Source organism: Palaemon carinicauda, chromosome 19 (genome assembly GCF_036898095.1).
Source record: "Palaemon carinicauda isolate YSFRI2023 chromosome 19, ASM3689809v2, whole genome shotgun sequence".
Classification (NCBI taxonomy): Eukaryota; Metazoa; Arthropoda; class Malacostraca; order Decapoda; family Palaemonidae; genus Palaemon; species Palaemon carinicauda.
The window spans coordinates 26,501,151-26,518,983 of NC_090743.1; the positions used below are offsets into that span (position 1 = coordinate 26,501,151).

Consider the following 17,833-nt stretch of genomic DNA (forward strand, 5'->3'; position numbering starts at 1 on the left):
ATAGAAACTTATATGATGTCTGGCAACTATTTTTCTGAAGGTAGCTTGATGTTAGAAAACTGGTTTTCCTATCAGTGCGCTTCGGGCGTTCATGCGGAAGTGGTTGTTTGTTGTTCCTTTTGTAATGAACGGTCTAAAGAGGAAGGTTATTTCTTTAGATGAAATAAATGATATTCTTGTTGAGGAATTTGATAATGATAACCTGTTTGATAATGAGAGCACTAGTTCTGAATCCTCCAGTGATGAGTATATTGAAGAAAAGTTTTCTTTCGATGCCGAAAGCGAAAATGATTTTTCATTAACGTATGACTGGACAACGAGATTTCACAAAACTATATAAAAAGAGAGAGAGAGAGAGAGAGAGAGAGAGAGAGAGAGAGAGAGAGAGAGAGAGAGAGAGAGAGAGAGAGAGCCTTATTGCCTTATTGCCTTATTTTTTGTTTGGGTTCCCCCAGGTCCCTCAGTGTGAGGCACCTCGTATATCCACCAGAGAGTTGCTAATACATCTTCCAGTGTATTTTGCATCTTCCAGTCTTGGATGGTCTGGGATGCATCTTAGGTATTTATCGAGCTGCTTTTTAAACGCATCTACGCTCACTCCTGATATGTTTCTTAGATGAGCTGGCAGCACATTAAATAGTCGCTGCATTATCGATGCTGGTGCGTTGTGGATTAATGTCCTGTGCGCCTTTCTCAGTTTTCCTGGAATGCTTTTTGGCACTATTAATCTACCTCGGCTTGACCTTTCTGATACTTTTAAGCTCCATGATGTTTTCAGCAATTCCTTCTATTTGCTTCCATGCTTGTATTATCATGTAGCGTTCTCTTCTCCTTTCTAGACTGTATAGTTTTAAAAATTGCAGTCTTTCCCAGTAATCAAGGTCCTTAACTTCTTCTATTCTAGCAGTATAGGACCTTTGTACACTCTCTATTTGCGCAATATCCTTTTGGTAGTGTGGGTACCATATCACATTGGCAGTACTCGAGTGTACTACGCACATAAGTTTTGTAAAGCATAATCATGTGTTCAGCTTTTCTTGTTTTAAAGTGTCTGAATAACATTCCCATTTTTGCTTTACATTTAGCCAACAGTGTTGCTATTTGGTCGTTGCATAACATATTCCTATTTAAAATTACACCAAGGTCTTTAATTGCTTCCTTGTTTGTGATTGTCTCATTATTAGGTCCCTTGTATACATACACCATTCCTTCTCTGTTTCCATAATTTATTGATTCAAATTTATCGGAGTTAAATACCATCCTATTTATCTCCGCCCATTCATATATTTTGTTTAGATCTCTTTGTAGTGAGTTCCTATCTTCATCACAAGTAATTTCTCTACTTATTCTTGTGTCATCGGCGAAACTTCTCACTACGGAGTTTTCAACATCACAGTCTATGTCTGAGATCATAATAACAAATAGCAGTGCAGCTAATACCGTACCTTGGGGCACACCAGATATTACCTGGGCTTCATCTGATTTCTCGTCATTTGCAACCACTATCTGTTTTCTGTTTTGCAGGAATTCTTTTACCCATTTTCCTATCTTTCCCACAATATTATGCTTTCTCATTTTTTTTCTCCAATATGTTATGGTCTATACCTTGTCAAAGGCTTTTGCAAAATCTAGATAGATCACATCTGTGTCTTTTTCATATATCATATTATTGTATATGTTTTCATAGTGAGCTATCAGTTGGGTCTGTGTACTTTTTCCAGGTACGAAACCGTGTTGACCCATATTAAACAAATTATTTTTGACCAAATGGTTCATTATTTTCTTTTTTATTACCCTCTCATACACTTTCATAATATGTGATGTTAGACTAACAGGTCTATAATTGCTTGCCTCTAGTCTTGATCCACTTTTGAAGATAGGGGTTATATAAGCTAAGAGAGAGAGAGAGAGAGAGAGAGAGAGAGAGAGAGAGAGACTTATCCCTTTGCTTTTGTTGCTTATCCAGGCGCAAGATTTACGATTGAAGATAAAGAGAACCCATTAGAATATTCAGTATTATGTAGCCATTTGAAATGAAATAATAGTAGTATTAATTGTTTTTTTTACTCTACCATTTAATTAATATCCCTACTTTTAACTATAAATACGAATTATAAGCATAAAGAAATGATATTAACTTTGAAAAATTATCATTAGTGAAATGACCGCTCAGGGCAAAAAAAATGCGTGACGGTACGTTAGCGGCAACCTGGTCCAGGGGGGACGCTTAACAGGTTAAAGGCACTTCACTTCCTCATTAAATTCTCCCCTTAACAACCTGACCCCCTCTAACTCGCATGCATTTAAAATTTTTCTTCACCCAAATGATGATTACATACCTCATACACCTCTACTACTCGCTAATATGTCTTTCCCTCCTACAACTAAGGACACTCGTTTTTTAAAACCATATGTATCCAACAATAAAACCCCTTTCCAAACATAATTTCACAGTTCTCTATACTGTACTGTATTCTCCTTCATTCAAGAAACTCCATTACTGACAACATTATCATCTTTTCCTCTGTCAGACATTTACACTTAAATTTCACATTCTCCTATCCGAGTCCAACAGATTAGTTTTACTTAATTCCATTCCTGACTATATAAGCTCATTATTACAAGGATTTTTTGTTCTTGCCACTCACTCACTGCTAAAAACCTTAAATAACAATTATGTACACTTTCCCCAACCTCAAGAAACTTTTTGGGCACCCAAAAGCCACCCATACCATTACCCTAAATCTGCCACTTGATCCTGACACAATCACTACCGCCCTTCCTAAACCTATATACTTATAATAGTCAATACATTCCTATATATGGATTGGACCCAGGACTCATGAGTTTATGTTAAGAGGCAATTCGAAATGAGGTACCAAAGTAATAAAAGATGGAACCCAAGTATTTACAAAGTAGCCCAGGAGCTACTGTACAAGCGGCAAACCTTCCATCTATATCAACAAGTCTTGCCTAATTTCCCAAGCCAACAGTGACTTGAGTAATATTATTTCATTTGAATTACCCCTACAGAAAGGCTGTGTGTGAAATGGATAGATTTCTACCTGTAGACCTAAGTGGTATTTTTCCTTTGTTTATTATAAGACTCCAGTTTTCTTAGCTCCAACGTTATCTGTCACTTTGCATAAGTTAGCAAGAAGAGGAGCTTTTAGCACTTGTTGGAGAATTAGTAATGTAACTCCAATATGTAAATGTGTTTGTGGTAGCTCAAGCCCAACTGATTACTGCCCAATTTCCATAACTCCCATATTATCTTAAGTTTTTTAATGTCTATTGGCAAAACGTCTTAATAGGTTTGCTGAAGGTAATCATCTGTTCCCTAGTTTCCATTTGGGTTTTTCTAAAGGCATTGGAGCATGTGATACCCTTCTTACAATCTCCAATGCTGTACAGAAATCCCTTGATTGTGGTCAGGAACTTTGTGTGATTGGCCTTGATCTTAGTGATGTCTTTGACCTTGTTAATCATGAGGTCCTTGTTTTTAAACTGAAACAGTTGGGAGTGGGTGTGTCGTTTCTTAGCATTATCATTCTAGGTAATAGATTGCAAAGTAGTTGTTGATGGGCACCATAGTGAGTATAAGAATGTGATATCTGGTGTTCCTCAGAGTATGTTCTTGGCCCATTACTTTTCATACTATATACACATGACATGTGGTTTGGCCTAGAAAACAAGCTCGTTGCATATGCAGATGATGCTACTCTCTTTGCATCAATTCCATCTCCTAAATGTAGATCTGGGGTTGCTGAATCCCTTTATAGTGATCTAGCTAAAATTAGTGCATGGTGCAAATTATGGGGCATGAAGTTGAATCCTAACAAAACTCAAAGTATGATTGTAAGCAGGTCTTAGACAGTGGTTCCTCAACATCCAGATCACAGCATTGATAATGTTTCTTTAACTTTGCATGACTTAAAATTTTATGAGTGATTCTCAAGAGAAAATTTACTTTTGAGAAACATTAGGTCTGGGTCTTCTTCAATTGCACAATAAATTGACTTATTGAGACAATCTTTAAAGATTTTTGGCTATTAATCTATTCTAAAGTGGTGTTTTAATTCTTTAATTCTACATTGTTTTGAGTATTGTTCTCCTGTCTGGTCTTCAGCTGCTGATTCTCATCTTAATTTGTTGGACAAGCAAGAACTTACAGTCCATTTAATTTCTTATTCCTAATCTAAATATTAATCTCTGGCACTGTCATTCAATTAGCTCATTATGAAAGTTGCATAAGATTTTTCATAATTCTGATCATCGTTTACATTTAGATCTTCCCGGACAGTTCCATCCAGTTCGTAATAATAGGCATGCAGTTAATGCTGAAAGTCAGGCCTTCTCCACCATGAGGCTCAATACTACACAGTATTCTGGAAGTTTTATTCCAGCTGTGACCAAGTTGTGGAATGATCTTCCTAATTGGATAGTTGAATTGGTAGAACTTCAAAAGTTCAAAATTGCAGCAAAAGTTTTTATGTTGAACAGGCTGACTTGAGTCTTTTTATAGTTATATATGGAATATCTGTTTTGATGCTGTTACTGTTTTGAAAATATTTTTTATTTTATTTGTTCATTATTTCTCATACTGTTTATTTATTTCCCTTCCTCCCTGGGTTATTTTTCCCTCTTGGAGCCCTTGGGCTTATGACATCTTGCTTTTCCACCTAGGGTTGTAGCTTAGCTAGTATTGATAATAATAATAGTCACACAAGGTTTAAACCTACGACTCTTGGGTGAAAGGCAAGGAATGCTACCAAATAAGCCCCAAAGATCATCATAAAGATGTAACCTAAAATCATATGCACATAAAAGTTGAAAGCTAAAATCTTATGCACATAAAAGTTGAAAGCTAGAATCTCATGCATATGATGAAACCTAAAATTTTATGCAATACATGAGGCATTACCTTGCTTACCAGTGAGTTTTGCCAATGACTCAGGTGAGAATATTTTATTAAAATTAGCCCTTATAAATTGATTAGAAATCTATTTCACTATTCTTGAGTTAGTTTCCCTTTCTCACCATTATTACCCCATACAATATCATTAAGAAGTTTATAGATATATGAAGTCAATAAAAATTATTTCAAATTATATCAAAACTGGATCAAGACATGGGAGTAAAAAAAACTTGCTTAGTAATATGGCTGTGGACAAAGGGCTACTACAAAGAAACCTTATCAATATCCGCAGAGCTCTACACAAGAAACACTGTACAGTATATGGTGTCCCAAATAGGAGTAAAATATCTACATAGGCTTGAAACTTTTACAAATAAAACTTTGTGAAAACTAAGTTCACACCAACAAAACTGCTAAACATAACCTACTGAAAATTTTATATTAATTTTGCACCAAGATAAAAAAAATGATAAAAAACAATGAAAATTATATCAATTACCTTATCTTTATAAGTAGGTGGAAATCGAGAAACTGGATTCTTATCTGGTAGACTAATCATTACTCCAAGGACATCCCCCTCTGAAAACCCACAATCTGCATAGTGTTTTCCACGGGATTCATGAAACACAGTGCCTTTCCTGAAAGTCAAAATTACAGTTTTAAACAAACTTTAAATTGAAAACTTTTCCTCAACATGACCATACATCACATAATAAACCTCTCTTTTTTTTCTTTTTTTTTAACAATCTCATTATCAACACAACTTTCATCCAATACAAATATATCAAATCTTATTAATTTGTATTTTTCCTAGCATTCTTACCACGGACTACTCTCTCAGGAGTTACTCTTTTAGTTTAAACTTGCGACCAGAAAATTTTTCCCCCAACCAGGACTCCATTCCAGGTGAGAGGCCTCAGGCCGGTAATATGCCCCAGGGTATGTTCCCTGCGCAAAGCAACCTTCCACTGTCTTTGACCCACAATGCACCAAGAAGGCGGCCGTGTCAGGCCTGATAAGGACAGGGCAAAAGTCGCCATTCGTACTCAATCCAGGTGCCATCGTTGTCTCAGTGCCAACTTCCAAGAACTAGCGGGGTAGGTAGGGTGGGACATACCTTCGAGAGTAGTCCGTGGTAAGTATGCTAGGAAAAATACAAATTACTAAGAATTTGATATTTGTTCCGATGCATTGTAACCACGGACTTCTCTATCAAGAGACTTAGGCTTAGGAGGTAGGAACTGAAACAAGGAAGGGGCGGAAGACAAGGTGATATGGAAGGCCTGTTGGGAAAAAAACTTCAAGAAACCTGCAATAACACTCACCCAAGTTGGGGGACATCCATCGACGTAGAACTGTGATAAGTGCCCTGTAGCAGGAGAGGGGGTTATGGAACTCACCGCGTCTCCCACCTCGGACATTAACACTGTGTGCAAGTCGTGGCATTAAATCCCGTTGTGCCACCACGATGGGGCAGAGTCTGTACTCATCGTGAGACACTAAGGAGTAGTCTTTCAGGTTATGGGAAGTGAAGATGTTCTGTCTCTTCCACATACCTGCTTTAAGAACTTGGGCCACTGACATATTCTTTGAAAAGGCCATCGATGTACTGATGGACCTGATATCATGGGGCCTGGCAGACAAGGATGCCGGCTTGCCCTTCGCTACATACGCCCTTCGAATTACCTCCCTGAGACAGTAGGAAATCGTGTTCTTCGAAATCGCCTTCCTCACTTTGCCCGTGGAGACAAACAGGTGTTTCATGGCAGGCTTTAAGCGGGACGTCGATGCCAGGTACTTTAGGAGAGCCCTAACCGGACACAGCAGAAGGTCCTCTGAGTCATCTGACTTAGGGATGGCTGGGATCACCACCTCCGAGAACCTTGGATCTGAGACCGCTGGGTTCTGGGTCTTGGCTACGAAGGAGGGAACAAAGGTTAGGATTGCCTCCTCTCAGCCGATGGAGTGACTAACGTTGGCTGCCAGCCCATGTAATTCGCCCACCCTTTTGGAAGAGGCCAGGGCGAGGAGGAACACAGTCTTCAGGTCAAATCTCTGTCCAGGGCCTGCCGCAAGAGCTCGAATGGTGGTTTCTTGAGGGAGTCCAAGACTACGAGGACATCCCACTCCGGAGCCATCAAGGAGTGAGGAGGGCAGGACTGCTCAAAACTCTTGATAAGTATGGACAGTTGCCTGAAACTACCCAGGTCTATTCCTTTAACCACGCGATCTGTCCCAAGGCAGCTCTGACCCCTTTGATGGATGGCACCGACATGTTCCTATCTAGGCGTAGGTGAACCAAGTAACCTGCTATTGTCGGGATGGAGGCTCCTATGGGTTTACGGTCGTTCTTCCGGCACCACTTGTAGAACCCTAGCCATTTAACTTGGTATATGGCCCTTGAGAAGGAGCGGAGGCAGCCTGTCATCTGGGAAGCCGCCCTTGGGGAGAATCCTTCCCTCGTTAGGAGGCGCTCGATAACCTCCACGCATGAAGGGATAGGTTTCCGAGCCCCTCGTGAAACTTCAGAAAGTTAGGCTGCCCAAGAAGAATTCCTCTGATGGGAAGGGGCCACAGCTGGGCCACTGCTAGGTCTCGTAGGTCGGGGAACCACTCCTTTTCCGGCAACCAGGGGGCGATTAGAGTCAGCTGAGCCCCTTTGGAAGTCCTTAGTCTGTTTAGGGTCTGCCGCAGGAGCCCGAACGGGGGGGAACGCGAAGGCATCCAGGCCGTCCCACGGATGTTGAAAGGCGTCTTCCATGACTGCTGTTGGATCCGGGACTGGGGAGCAAAACACTGGTAGTTTGGCGTTCAGCCTGGTGGCAAAGAGGTCCAGGGAGGGAGACCCTGACCTTGCTATGACAATCCTTGCTACTTCTGGAGGAAGGGACCACTCGGTGCCTAGGACTTGGCCTCTCCTGCTCAAGCCATCTACCACCACGTTTCTTTTTCCCGGAATGAATCTCGCCGTCAAGGTAGTACCATTTCTCTCGGCCCAGGTTAGAATCTCCTCCATCAGGTCCTGTAGAAAACGGGACCTCAGACCGACCTACTTCTTGATATAGGCGACCACCGTGGAGTTGTCCGACATTAGGGAGATTTTTCTGTCGCTGACTTCGTCCGCCAGGGACAGTAGGGCCCTCTGCGATGCCAGGAGTTCTAGCTCGTTTATGTGGAGGGTCTTCTCCTCCTTGCTCCACAGACCCGAAACTGAGTTGTCCTGCAGGTGGGCTCCCCAGCCCTCCTTGGACATTTCCATGAATTGTATCTCCGGAGGAAAGTCCAGGAGGGATAACCCCGCCAGTGTATTCTTGTCCAGCCACCACTGAAGAGCCTTCCTGGATGCCTGCGATAGGGAGAGCTCCTTTGGACGATCCCTGGTCTGAGGAGCTAACAGTCTTTTCATGTCCCATTGAATTGGACGTACCTGTAGTCGTATCCTGCCCAGAGGGACTAACTTTTCCAAGGACACCGGGTGACCCACGAGCCTCTGCCACTGATGAAGGTTGGCCATTTCCCCCCTGAGGAACGGTTGACCGACTTCTTCCAGGCGTTCGAGCCTCTCTGACGTAGGGAAGGCCTTGGCTTGGACCGAACATAAATCCATTCCCAGGTACACTGTCCTCGTGGAGGGAGATAGTTGGGACTTCTCCCAGTTCACGACAATACCAAACTCGTTGCATAATTCCACCAACTTGTCCCTCTGCTTGATGAGGTTGTCTTTCGATCCCAAGAGAAGGAGCAAGTTGTCTAGGTACCTCAAGAGCCTGATACCCCTCTCATGGGTCCAAGGCGACACCAGGGTAAAGACCTTCATGAACACTTGGGGGGCTGTGGAGAGACCGAAGCAGAGGGTGCAGAACTGGAAGACCTCTTCTTCCCACTTGAACTTGAGGAACTTCCTGCTGGAGGGGTGTACTAAGATTTGGAAATAAGCGTCCTTTAGGTCTATGGACAGCATGAAGTCACCCTGCCTGATAGCAGCCAGGACAGTGTGAAGGGTTTCCATCTTGAAAGGTGTCTTCCTGATGAATTTACTGAGGGAGGAAAGGTCTATCACAAGTCTCCAACCTCTTGTGACTTTCTCCACCAGGAAGAGCCGACTGAAGAACCCCAATTCTTTTAAGGGTGCTCGTTGGACAGCACCTTTCTGTAGTAACCCGCAGATCTCTCCTCAGGCCAATCTCCTGGCCTTGTCCTTGGGGGTAGTAGTCTGGGCTTGTGCGCCCGTTATTAATGGGGGTAGGCCATCCTCGAAGGGCAATCTGTACCCATCGCGAAGGACTTGAATAGTCCATAGGTCCGCGCCCTGGGCAGCCCATGCTTCCCACCGATAATTGAGGCATCCCCCCCCACTGAAGAGGGCGGGCCTCTCTTCCTACTTCCTCCTAGGGAACTTGTTGCTGAGTGGTCGTCCGTTCTGTCCGAACCCCTCCCGATTGATAGGAGGGTCGCTTCTGCCTGGGGCGGAGGAGGGCTGCGGGTGTCTGGACCAGCCTGGAGTGGTGGGAGCCTGTGGAGAGGGAGGAGGAGGCCTGTTAACTGCTGTAGGAGGCCTTGGTCTGAGAGCCTCCCTATTCCCATGATTATGACGTCTGGAAGAGGAGCTGGAGGCCCTGTGGAGAACGGCATCTCTGTTGTCCCTCCTCCACTTATCGAGGGCTTCTTCAATTAACCTGTCATCAAACAGCGACTCGTTTGACAACGGCGAGTTTCATAGGTTCCTTATTTCCCTTGAGGGAAGCCTCCTCGGCATCCTGTGAAGAACTGTGTCCCTCCTAAGAAGGACGATGTTGGAAGCGGCTACCAGGGACTGTTCCGCAGGACCACAGGTCCAACCACGAGGAGACAGAGAATGAAGACCACTGTGCTGACTCGAGGACGATGACCTCCTGGATAGAAAAGGCCACTGAACCCCCGGTAACCTTATCCTCCGATAATCCTGGGGACAGGAATGCCAAGTTCCCCTCTACGGGTCTGGCTGTTTGTGGGAAATCCTCAGGGGCGTAGAATCTTCGATGCCTTACCCTCGGGTAAGGCAACAACTTCAATGACCCCGAGGCCTTCAGAGAATTCTTGGGGTCGCCGACGGCCGCACTAATCTTCCCCAGCTTTCTGCCCGGGGCCAAGGGGAGATACATAGGGGGACGAGCTTCTCGAAGGATGCCAAACTGCTCCTCCAACAAAGAAACTTCCCTTGGAGGAACAACAGGGGCTGGCTCCAGCAGTTTATTGAGGTGCCTATTGAGTGCCAACACCCTGGAGAAGGAGGAGGAGTCTTCCACCGAAGGGTCCTCTTCTGCCAGACCCTACGATGACTGGTGGGCATCGTCTCCGAAGTCTTGCCTCCGGAGGTCCTGTCCACAAAGGGGAAGATGAGCCCTGGGCAGAGCCTCTGCTCTACGCCCACTTGATGAGGCATGATGGTCTAGGGGACCTCTATAACCTTGGGAGCCCCTTGAAGAATTGATGACTGGCGACTGACTGCCGCATCCTCTAGCCTTCTCTTCTTAGGGTCAGGGTCCACCAATAACAATGTGGGAGGGGGAGAACCCGTCAGGGTCCTCGAAGAGTGTGTTCCTCCCCCCTTCTCTTCTTCTCTCCCTCGCCTATAGTCCTGCGAGGGACGCTGGAATGACAACAGGGGCATCCCCTGAAGGGTTTACTCTTCCCAAGGCGGCAAAGGATCCTTCGTAGGGGACCTGAACGGGGTCCTTGGAGTGTCTCCCCAGTGTTCCTGATCCCAAGGGGAAGGATCCGAGAACAGGTCACCCCGATTCAGGCGAGGGATGGCTTCCGATGATGGAGAGGCAGTCGCCGGTTTGGCGGAGGCGGGGGGCGGTGGGTTGGAGAAGGCAGCAGGCAAGATGGCGGCGCAGCTTCGTGAGCCGATGCAGAGGCGGCAGGCCAAGATGGCGGCGCAGCGGCGTGAGCCGATGAGGAGGCGGCACGCCAAGATGGCGTAGCCGCAGCGTGAGCCGATGCGGAGGCAGCAGGCCAAGATGGTGGCGCAGCGGCGTGAGCCTCAGAGGCAGCTCTAACAGATAGCGCTGGCAGCTGAGGGGGCGCCCGGTATCGCCGAGACTGCCATGCGATAAGGGGAGGCTGTGCGCACGTGTGGGCAGGCCAAGATGGCGGCCGGTCGATGAGCACCACGTGCCCCCCCCCCCCCCCCCACACACTCACTCACTCACTCACTCACTCACTCACTCACTCACTCACTCACTCTCACTCTCACTCTCTCTCTCTCTCTCTCTCTCTCTCGCTCTCTCTCTCTGTGCAATGTACAATAAGCCATAGTAAGTATAGAACCTCCCTTTGATGATTCAGAAAAACTCCCTGCAATTGTAACTTAACAATAATCCGCAACAAACCTTGGGGCTTAGAATTCAAAAAGTTAACCAGGTTGGAAATAACAGCTAATCTTTGTCAACAGATAAAAATCTTTAGCAAATCATTAATAATAAACGTGAAACTGGATTGCTTATTTTTCAATAAGCTAGAAATTTTCCAAACACTGTAGATGTTTGGAAACATTCCTCAATCTCCTTGCTTGAACTGCAATTTTCTCAAGTATTTCAATCATTTTTTTGTCAGTGAAGAATACAGCATGCCAATATATTATCTGTGCTTTACACTACACAATATGTCTGATAAATAAGCACTTCACTGACAATAAAAAACATATTAGATGAAACAATGATTAACACACTTCTGTGTATTTTTTTCAAAAGCGCAGCATCATGACAAATATACTACTATTGGAAATATAGTCCAGCTTACATTAAACCACTCAACTTGCTTTTCTGGCAACTTTTGTAAAAATCCAGTATTGATATAACAACATACTTGTGTATAAACTGTTTTAATCTTCAAAACAAATCCTCTGAACTTTTTTATTAGGTCACTCACTGAAGCAATATTTTCTTCTTTTGTGGGTTTGGAACTGAATACCTAAACACTAACTATTTGCATTCCGTACGAACAGCTTGGATGACAGCCGCCACCCCCACAATAAAAACATACTGATTTAAGATATTTTTCCAAACGTAAAAATGGGTCATATGTACATAAAAGAATATTACTTGCCTTGACCTCCATGAATATCCAAATTTATCATAACCTAGTGGAGCCTGAAGATTGGCTAACTGCTGACACCATCCAAGTCGTGTGTGAGACCCTTCGGGCTGTTCATCTATAGTACATTCAAAATACCAAGTGCCATAGCTTACCCCTAGAATGATAGAGTACATTTACATTAGACCTTAAGCTTTCACCAAGATACCTAATAAAAACTTTAAATTTCAAATAAAACTAGGAAGCTAAATAATGTCAACATCACACACTACAGTATTATCAGAAGTAACCCTATGCCAATACCGAGTAATAATAAATTACCATGCGTAGCTCTTATTAGGCAATATCCTTTATCTCCTGTAACAGCTAAACGATCATCAGCAGTGCGTAACTGTGGTGCACGGTCATGTAGTGCAAGTAGTACAGCCCCAGGGCAAAGGGCCCTATAAAGCCAACCTGGAATTGGTTTACCTGCCCAGTCATTACTTTGATCGAACTCCTGCCTGTAAGCAACAAAGACATTTTAATAGATATCTAATGTACTGCTTGCCATGATGAATAAAACAAAATTTCCAAGCTAGACTTCCAATACATTCATTTCCAATAAAAAAAAAGAAAAAAATAGTTTTCTTTGATTTCTCATACTCTACTGAAAAAAAATTTACTTCTCAAAACTAAAAATAACCGATGTTCACAATACAGAAATCACAAGTCAAATTACTGATATAAAGTATAATCATTACCTGAAGGGAGCGTGAGGATCTGGCTCTGCTAGAATATATCGATAGCCATCTTTGTTGAAGGGATGATCAACAGGATACCCATGTAACTTTGGAGCTGGCATGTCTCCTCTAGCCTTCTTACTACTGGCTGTTGTGTCTGGCATCTTTCTCTTTGCTCCTCTGCCTTTTCCTGAAGGCTGCTGTTGAGCTGAATATAAAAGTAAGAGCAATTCAGAACCACAAAATGCATCTTCATTCCTTCATAACAAGTTTATATATTACAGTAATTCACATGTCTGGAAAAATACATATAAAATTGTGGCATTCATAAGACTAATATTCCTTTATTCATGATTTTAAATCAAAGCAAATTATATTTGACTATATAATGAAGCCAATTACTTTGTAACTTAAAGTAATGTGGTATTCAATGACACCACATCCATGCTTCGCATGCATAAAATGGTACATAAATAAATGCAGAAAAACAGGAAGAAAATATATCTAATTCACCTATAACCTAATAATGCAGCAAATCGGCAATTAATAATATTGAAATGTATACTGTAACTTCATTCGACATTCCATATACCTAATATACGGCCTATTACAATGGTATCTTTATATTCTCAAAAAAATTGCATTGCACTATGATGTTGCATTCTTTACAGTTTAGCTACAAGTTTTCCTAAATAATGAAATGCCCGGAAGTGTATAATCAAAGTTAATTTAAAACCAACCTAACCTGCTTAATGAATGTTATTTTCAAGCTTGCTCATAGTTTAATACCTCTAATACAGTATATACATATATATATATATTAGACTTAATTAAACTGTCCATTTGTGATTCTGCATTTACATTCAATGGAAAATACTATGTACAAAAATTTAGTCTGGCCATGGCAAATCCACTGTACCCTGTGTTGAGTCATTTATATATGGAATTCTTTCAAACAAAATTTCTTTCTAGCATTTTACCTCCTGGTGCTCTTTGGTTCAGGTTTGTGGAAGACGTATTCTGTATTTGGCCTTTATCTGAAAATATTGATGCCTTTATTCTCAACTAAATGATTATATACCATCAATTCAATTCACACAGCAACAAAATCAAAAAGTCTACTTTTCCCCACCACGTTTTTAAGCGCCTTTCGCATTTTTAATCTTGAATTTTAAGACGAGATGAATAATATTTTCGATTTATCAGAAAAGCTATTACATCCAAGGCATTTCAACAACCGTACACTACAGGACTTCAAAAAAATATTCTAATAAATAACGAGAAGGGGTTTTCACTACCAAAATTTACTGGCCTTGCCTTATTTCAACTTTTCAAATTGTATACCAATTTTGTGAAACTTTTAATCTAGATGTCATTCCATTCTTTAAAAACCCTAAGATCATTTTGGTCAGGCATTATTAAAAAAAAATTTGTGGTGGCATTTGCAAAATTCTCTATAGAATTTGCAGACAACTATATCAGGCATTCAAGCTAAAGTCTATTCATCAGAATAAAACTCAATACATACAGTGTAAAGATGGGAAACATTCTAAAAGCTTCATTTCTACATACAAGTAACCTCAACGATGCTATTCATTGGGGAAGTTCTGCACATAGTACTTTATTGCTAAAACATAACCAAGCGTAACCTTACCGAGTCTACAATAAAAAATAACCCATGAATTGATAAACATTACCCAGGGTATGTACTGTACAAACATGATGCACTTATTAATAAAACAATGTAGGCCATTTCTTTACAAATGTCTATAGAGTTGCTTTTAACTGTGTTCAATAGATTGCTTGCTTGCACGAGTTGCTATTACTGATGAAATCTTTTTAGCTAACTTTTACCGTACTCGACATAGTACCTTTGGAAGGTGATTAGAGAATACAAACTTGCTCAAGATACCTTCAACCATCAACCTGTTTCCTATCGAAGTACTATCGAGATATTGATATTTAGTGTATATACTATATACTGTATGTATGTATGTATACATATATATATATATATATATATATATATATATATATATATATATATATATATATATATATATATATATATATTTATATATATTTATATATATATACAGTATATAAATAGTACATGTATACACACACTGTATGTATATACAGTAAGTATGCATATATTAAAAAAAACTACAAACTGATTTAATAATATTAAAAAAGATACCATCACCAAAGTAGAGTTTTTTTTTATGAACAACACATACAGTACGTACAGCAGTTACTCCATTTACACTAATAAACACGAGATAGTAGCACTCAAAATGTGTTTATTGTCCTTCACTCAAGATTTTTACAAATACACCAATTTCAAAATGTCAGTACATATAATAGAAATTTTTATGATATAATGCACTTGAAATGTTATGTACATTAAGTAGTAAGCTTTTTATCTGGCCTGTCCCGACGGGATCTGTGAACGGGACTTACATTTAATGAAATATTTTCTAATGAGCTATTGGAAGCTTAAGCAATGAAGAGTAGTGGGGTGATAAAGATTATTATTGCTATCCAAGGATTATAACTGAAAGAATCATCAAAGTCAGAGGTAAAAATTTGATCAAAGCCATTTTGAGGATGCTAAACTGAGATGTGGATAAATATCAGAGCGCAAAAGAAAGTATCAAGTTGAGTTACAGTGTCTTGGGTTGGTTAATAATATTGTGTGTGCCTGTCTATAGACTGTGTGTGAATATACACATACACATACATACATATATATATATATATATATATATATATATATATATATATATATATATATATATATATATATATATAATTTCACATAAGCCATATATTTCTATACATAAAAGTCCGGATTCTCTTACCGACCTCGGGATCAGAGCCTCAGGTGAAATCACTCAAAAGACTAAAGCATCTGACCGGCTGGGTTTTGAACCCTGGTCCAGGATACTTGTATTACAGTAGCACTACCACTTAGCCACGAAGGGTTCAAAACCTGGCCGGTCAGATGCTATAGTCTTTGAGTGATTTCGCCTGCGTCTCTGATCCCGAGGTCAGCAAGAAAATCTGGACCTTAATGTGTTAAAATATATGGCTTATTTGAGCAAAACATATATATATATATATATATATATATATATATATATATATATATACACACATACATATATATATACATACATATATACACATACATATATATATATATATATATATATATATATATATATATACACACACACACACATATATATATATATATATATATATATATATATATATATATTTATATATCTATATATATATATATATATATATATATATATACACACACACATATATATATATATATATATATATATATATATATTTATATATCTATATATATATATATATATATATATTTATATATATATATATATATATATATATATATATATATTTCAACTGTGAATTATATAGATTTTACATACATTATGTATGTATTCGTGTACAGTATGTATGTATATATATATATATATACAGTATTTATGCATGTATATACAGTATGTATGCAGGCATATAGTATGTATGTACATATATACACATTGTATGTATACGTACATATATACTGTATGTATACGTACATATATACAGTATGTATGTATGTAGATACAGTATGTATGTATGTAGATACAGTATGTATGTATGTAGATACAGTATGTATGTATGAAGATACAGTATGTATGTATGTAGATACAGTATGTATGTATGTAGATACAGTATGTATGTCGGTGTGAAACCTGTTCTTTAGATTGGGTGTACAGTATATCGGAGTATTTGCTCGAGTTTAACCCGACCAATGAGTCTTATTCTCAAGTCAGGGGTAATACTAAAACTTGATCAAGACAGGTTTTAAGAAGTTCACTTGCCAAAGAATGTAAATCAAAGCAAGCAAAAGAAAATGACTAAGAAGCAGAGTTACAGTGTTGCATGTAGAACATTGTCTTGCCTATTAATATGGTATACGAGTATGTGAATATTTAGACCATCTTACAAGACAAGACAATGTTATACATACAACACTGTAATTCTACTCAATAATAATTACCATTTGGTCTCAGATCTATATCTATTAGCAATAAAACTTCTTTAACACTGTCTTGATCGAAATAACCACCGACTTGAAAATGTGACTAAACAATCTGGTTAAACTCCTCTAGCTACTTCTATATACTCGTACTCTTCATCCAATCTCAAGAACACATTTCACACTAAATCTTCGTTAGTAAAGAAATTGGCACTTTCATCTAGATGGTCTATATGATTGACACCAAATTAATACCACATGCCTAAAATATGTTTTGTACATTTCATGGCAAGATTTAAACATTTTTACAGGAACATTCAAAAACCTTAAAAAAATATAATAAAATAGTGTCAGAAAATTTCAAATAGGTATGCTGCTTATTTCAATCTTCTATTAATATCCTCCTAAATCCTTCCACTCATATTAGGACCTCCATTTCAATATACGGTACTGTACAGTACTATATCTCATAATCATATAATGAAAGAAAAGAATGTTTTACTATCAATATTAATGAAACTAATAAAGGCATTTCCAAATATATCACAATGAAGCATAAATCAAAATTATATTGAACATAAATGTAGTCCTTTGTCACTATGAAGAGCTATTATATCAAAAGGTTACTAAGCGGCTTTAAAGCAGAAAATCCATTTATCTTTCAACACAAGACTGATACTAGTCCCGGTAACATAAATGTTCCATAAATTATCTTATGTCCCTTAATTTCTTTATCAGGTTTTTTTTTTAAAAATAGATCCTAATAAAATCAAAATGTATTGCACATTACACCACTCACTATAAACTTGTAGTAATATATTTTCTCAATTCTCTTCCAGATATACTAATTCCTTGGGTAAACATCTTTTTCAAACAATTTTTATCACTTGCTTTTGACATCGCACATTCCCAAAATGTATTCAAGTCATGCTAGAATTCTTAGGATTTGTGTAACATTTTCATACATAAAGCAGTTCCAATATTGGATGAATCCAACCTAAGCTGTAAACCAGTTCAATTTCACCATTTCTAATCAGCATAATTTTC

General features: G+C 39.6%; 1 protein-coding gene across 1 annotated transcript in view; it reads right to left on the reverse strand.

The window, feature by feature from the left end:
• Window positions 1–4,792: 4,792 nt before the first annotated feature.
• LOC137658933 (set1/Ash2 histone methyltransferase complex subunit ASH2-like) overlaps window positions 4,793–17,833 on the reverse strand; it is a 71,970-nt gene continuing 58,929 nt past the window's right edge. The window contains exons 6-11 of the mRNA XM_068394048.1: window positions 13,698–13,754; window positions 12,739–12,925; window positions 12,317–12,498; window positions 12,008–12,152; window positions 5,418–5,556; window positions 4,793–4,807 (exon numbers count right to left, since the gene is read on the reverse strand). Of these exons, the coding sequence (XP_068250149.1) occupies window positions 4,793–4,807; window positions 5,418–5,556; window positions 12,008–12,152; window positions 12,317–12,498; window positions 12,739–12,925; window positions 13,698–13,754 (725 nt within the window). The remainder of the gene's footprint in view (window positions 4,808–5,417; window positions 5,557–12,007; window positions 12,153–12,316; window positions 12,499–12,738; window positions 12,926–13,697; window positions 13,755–17,833) is intronic.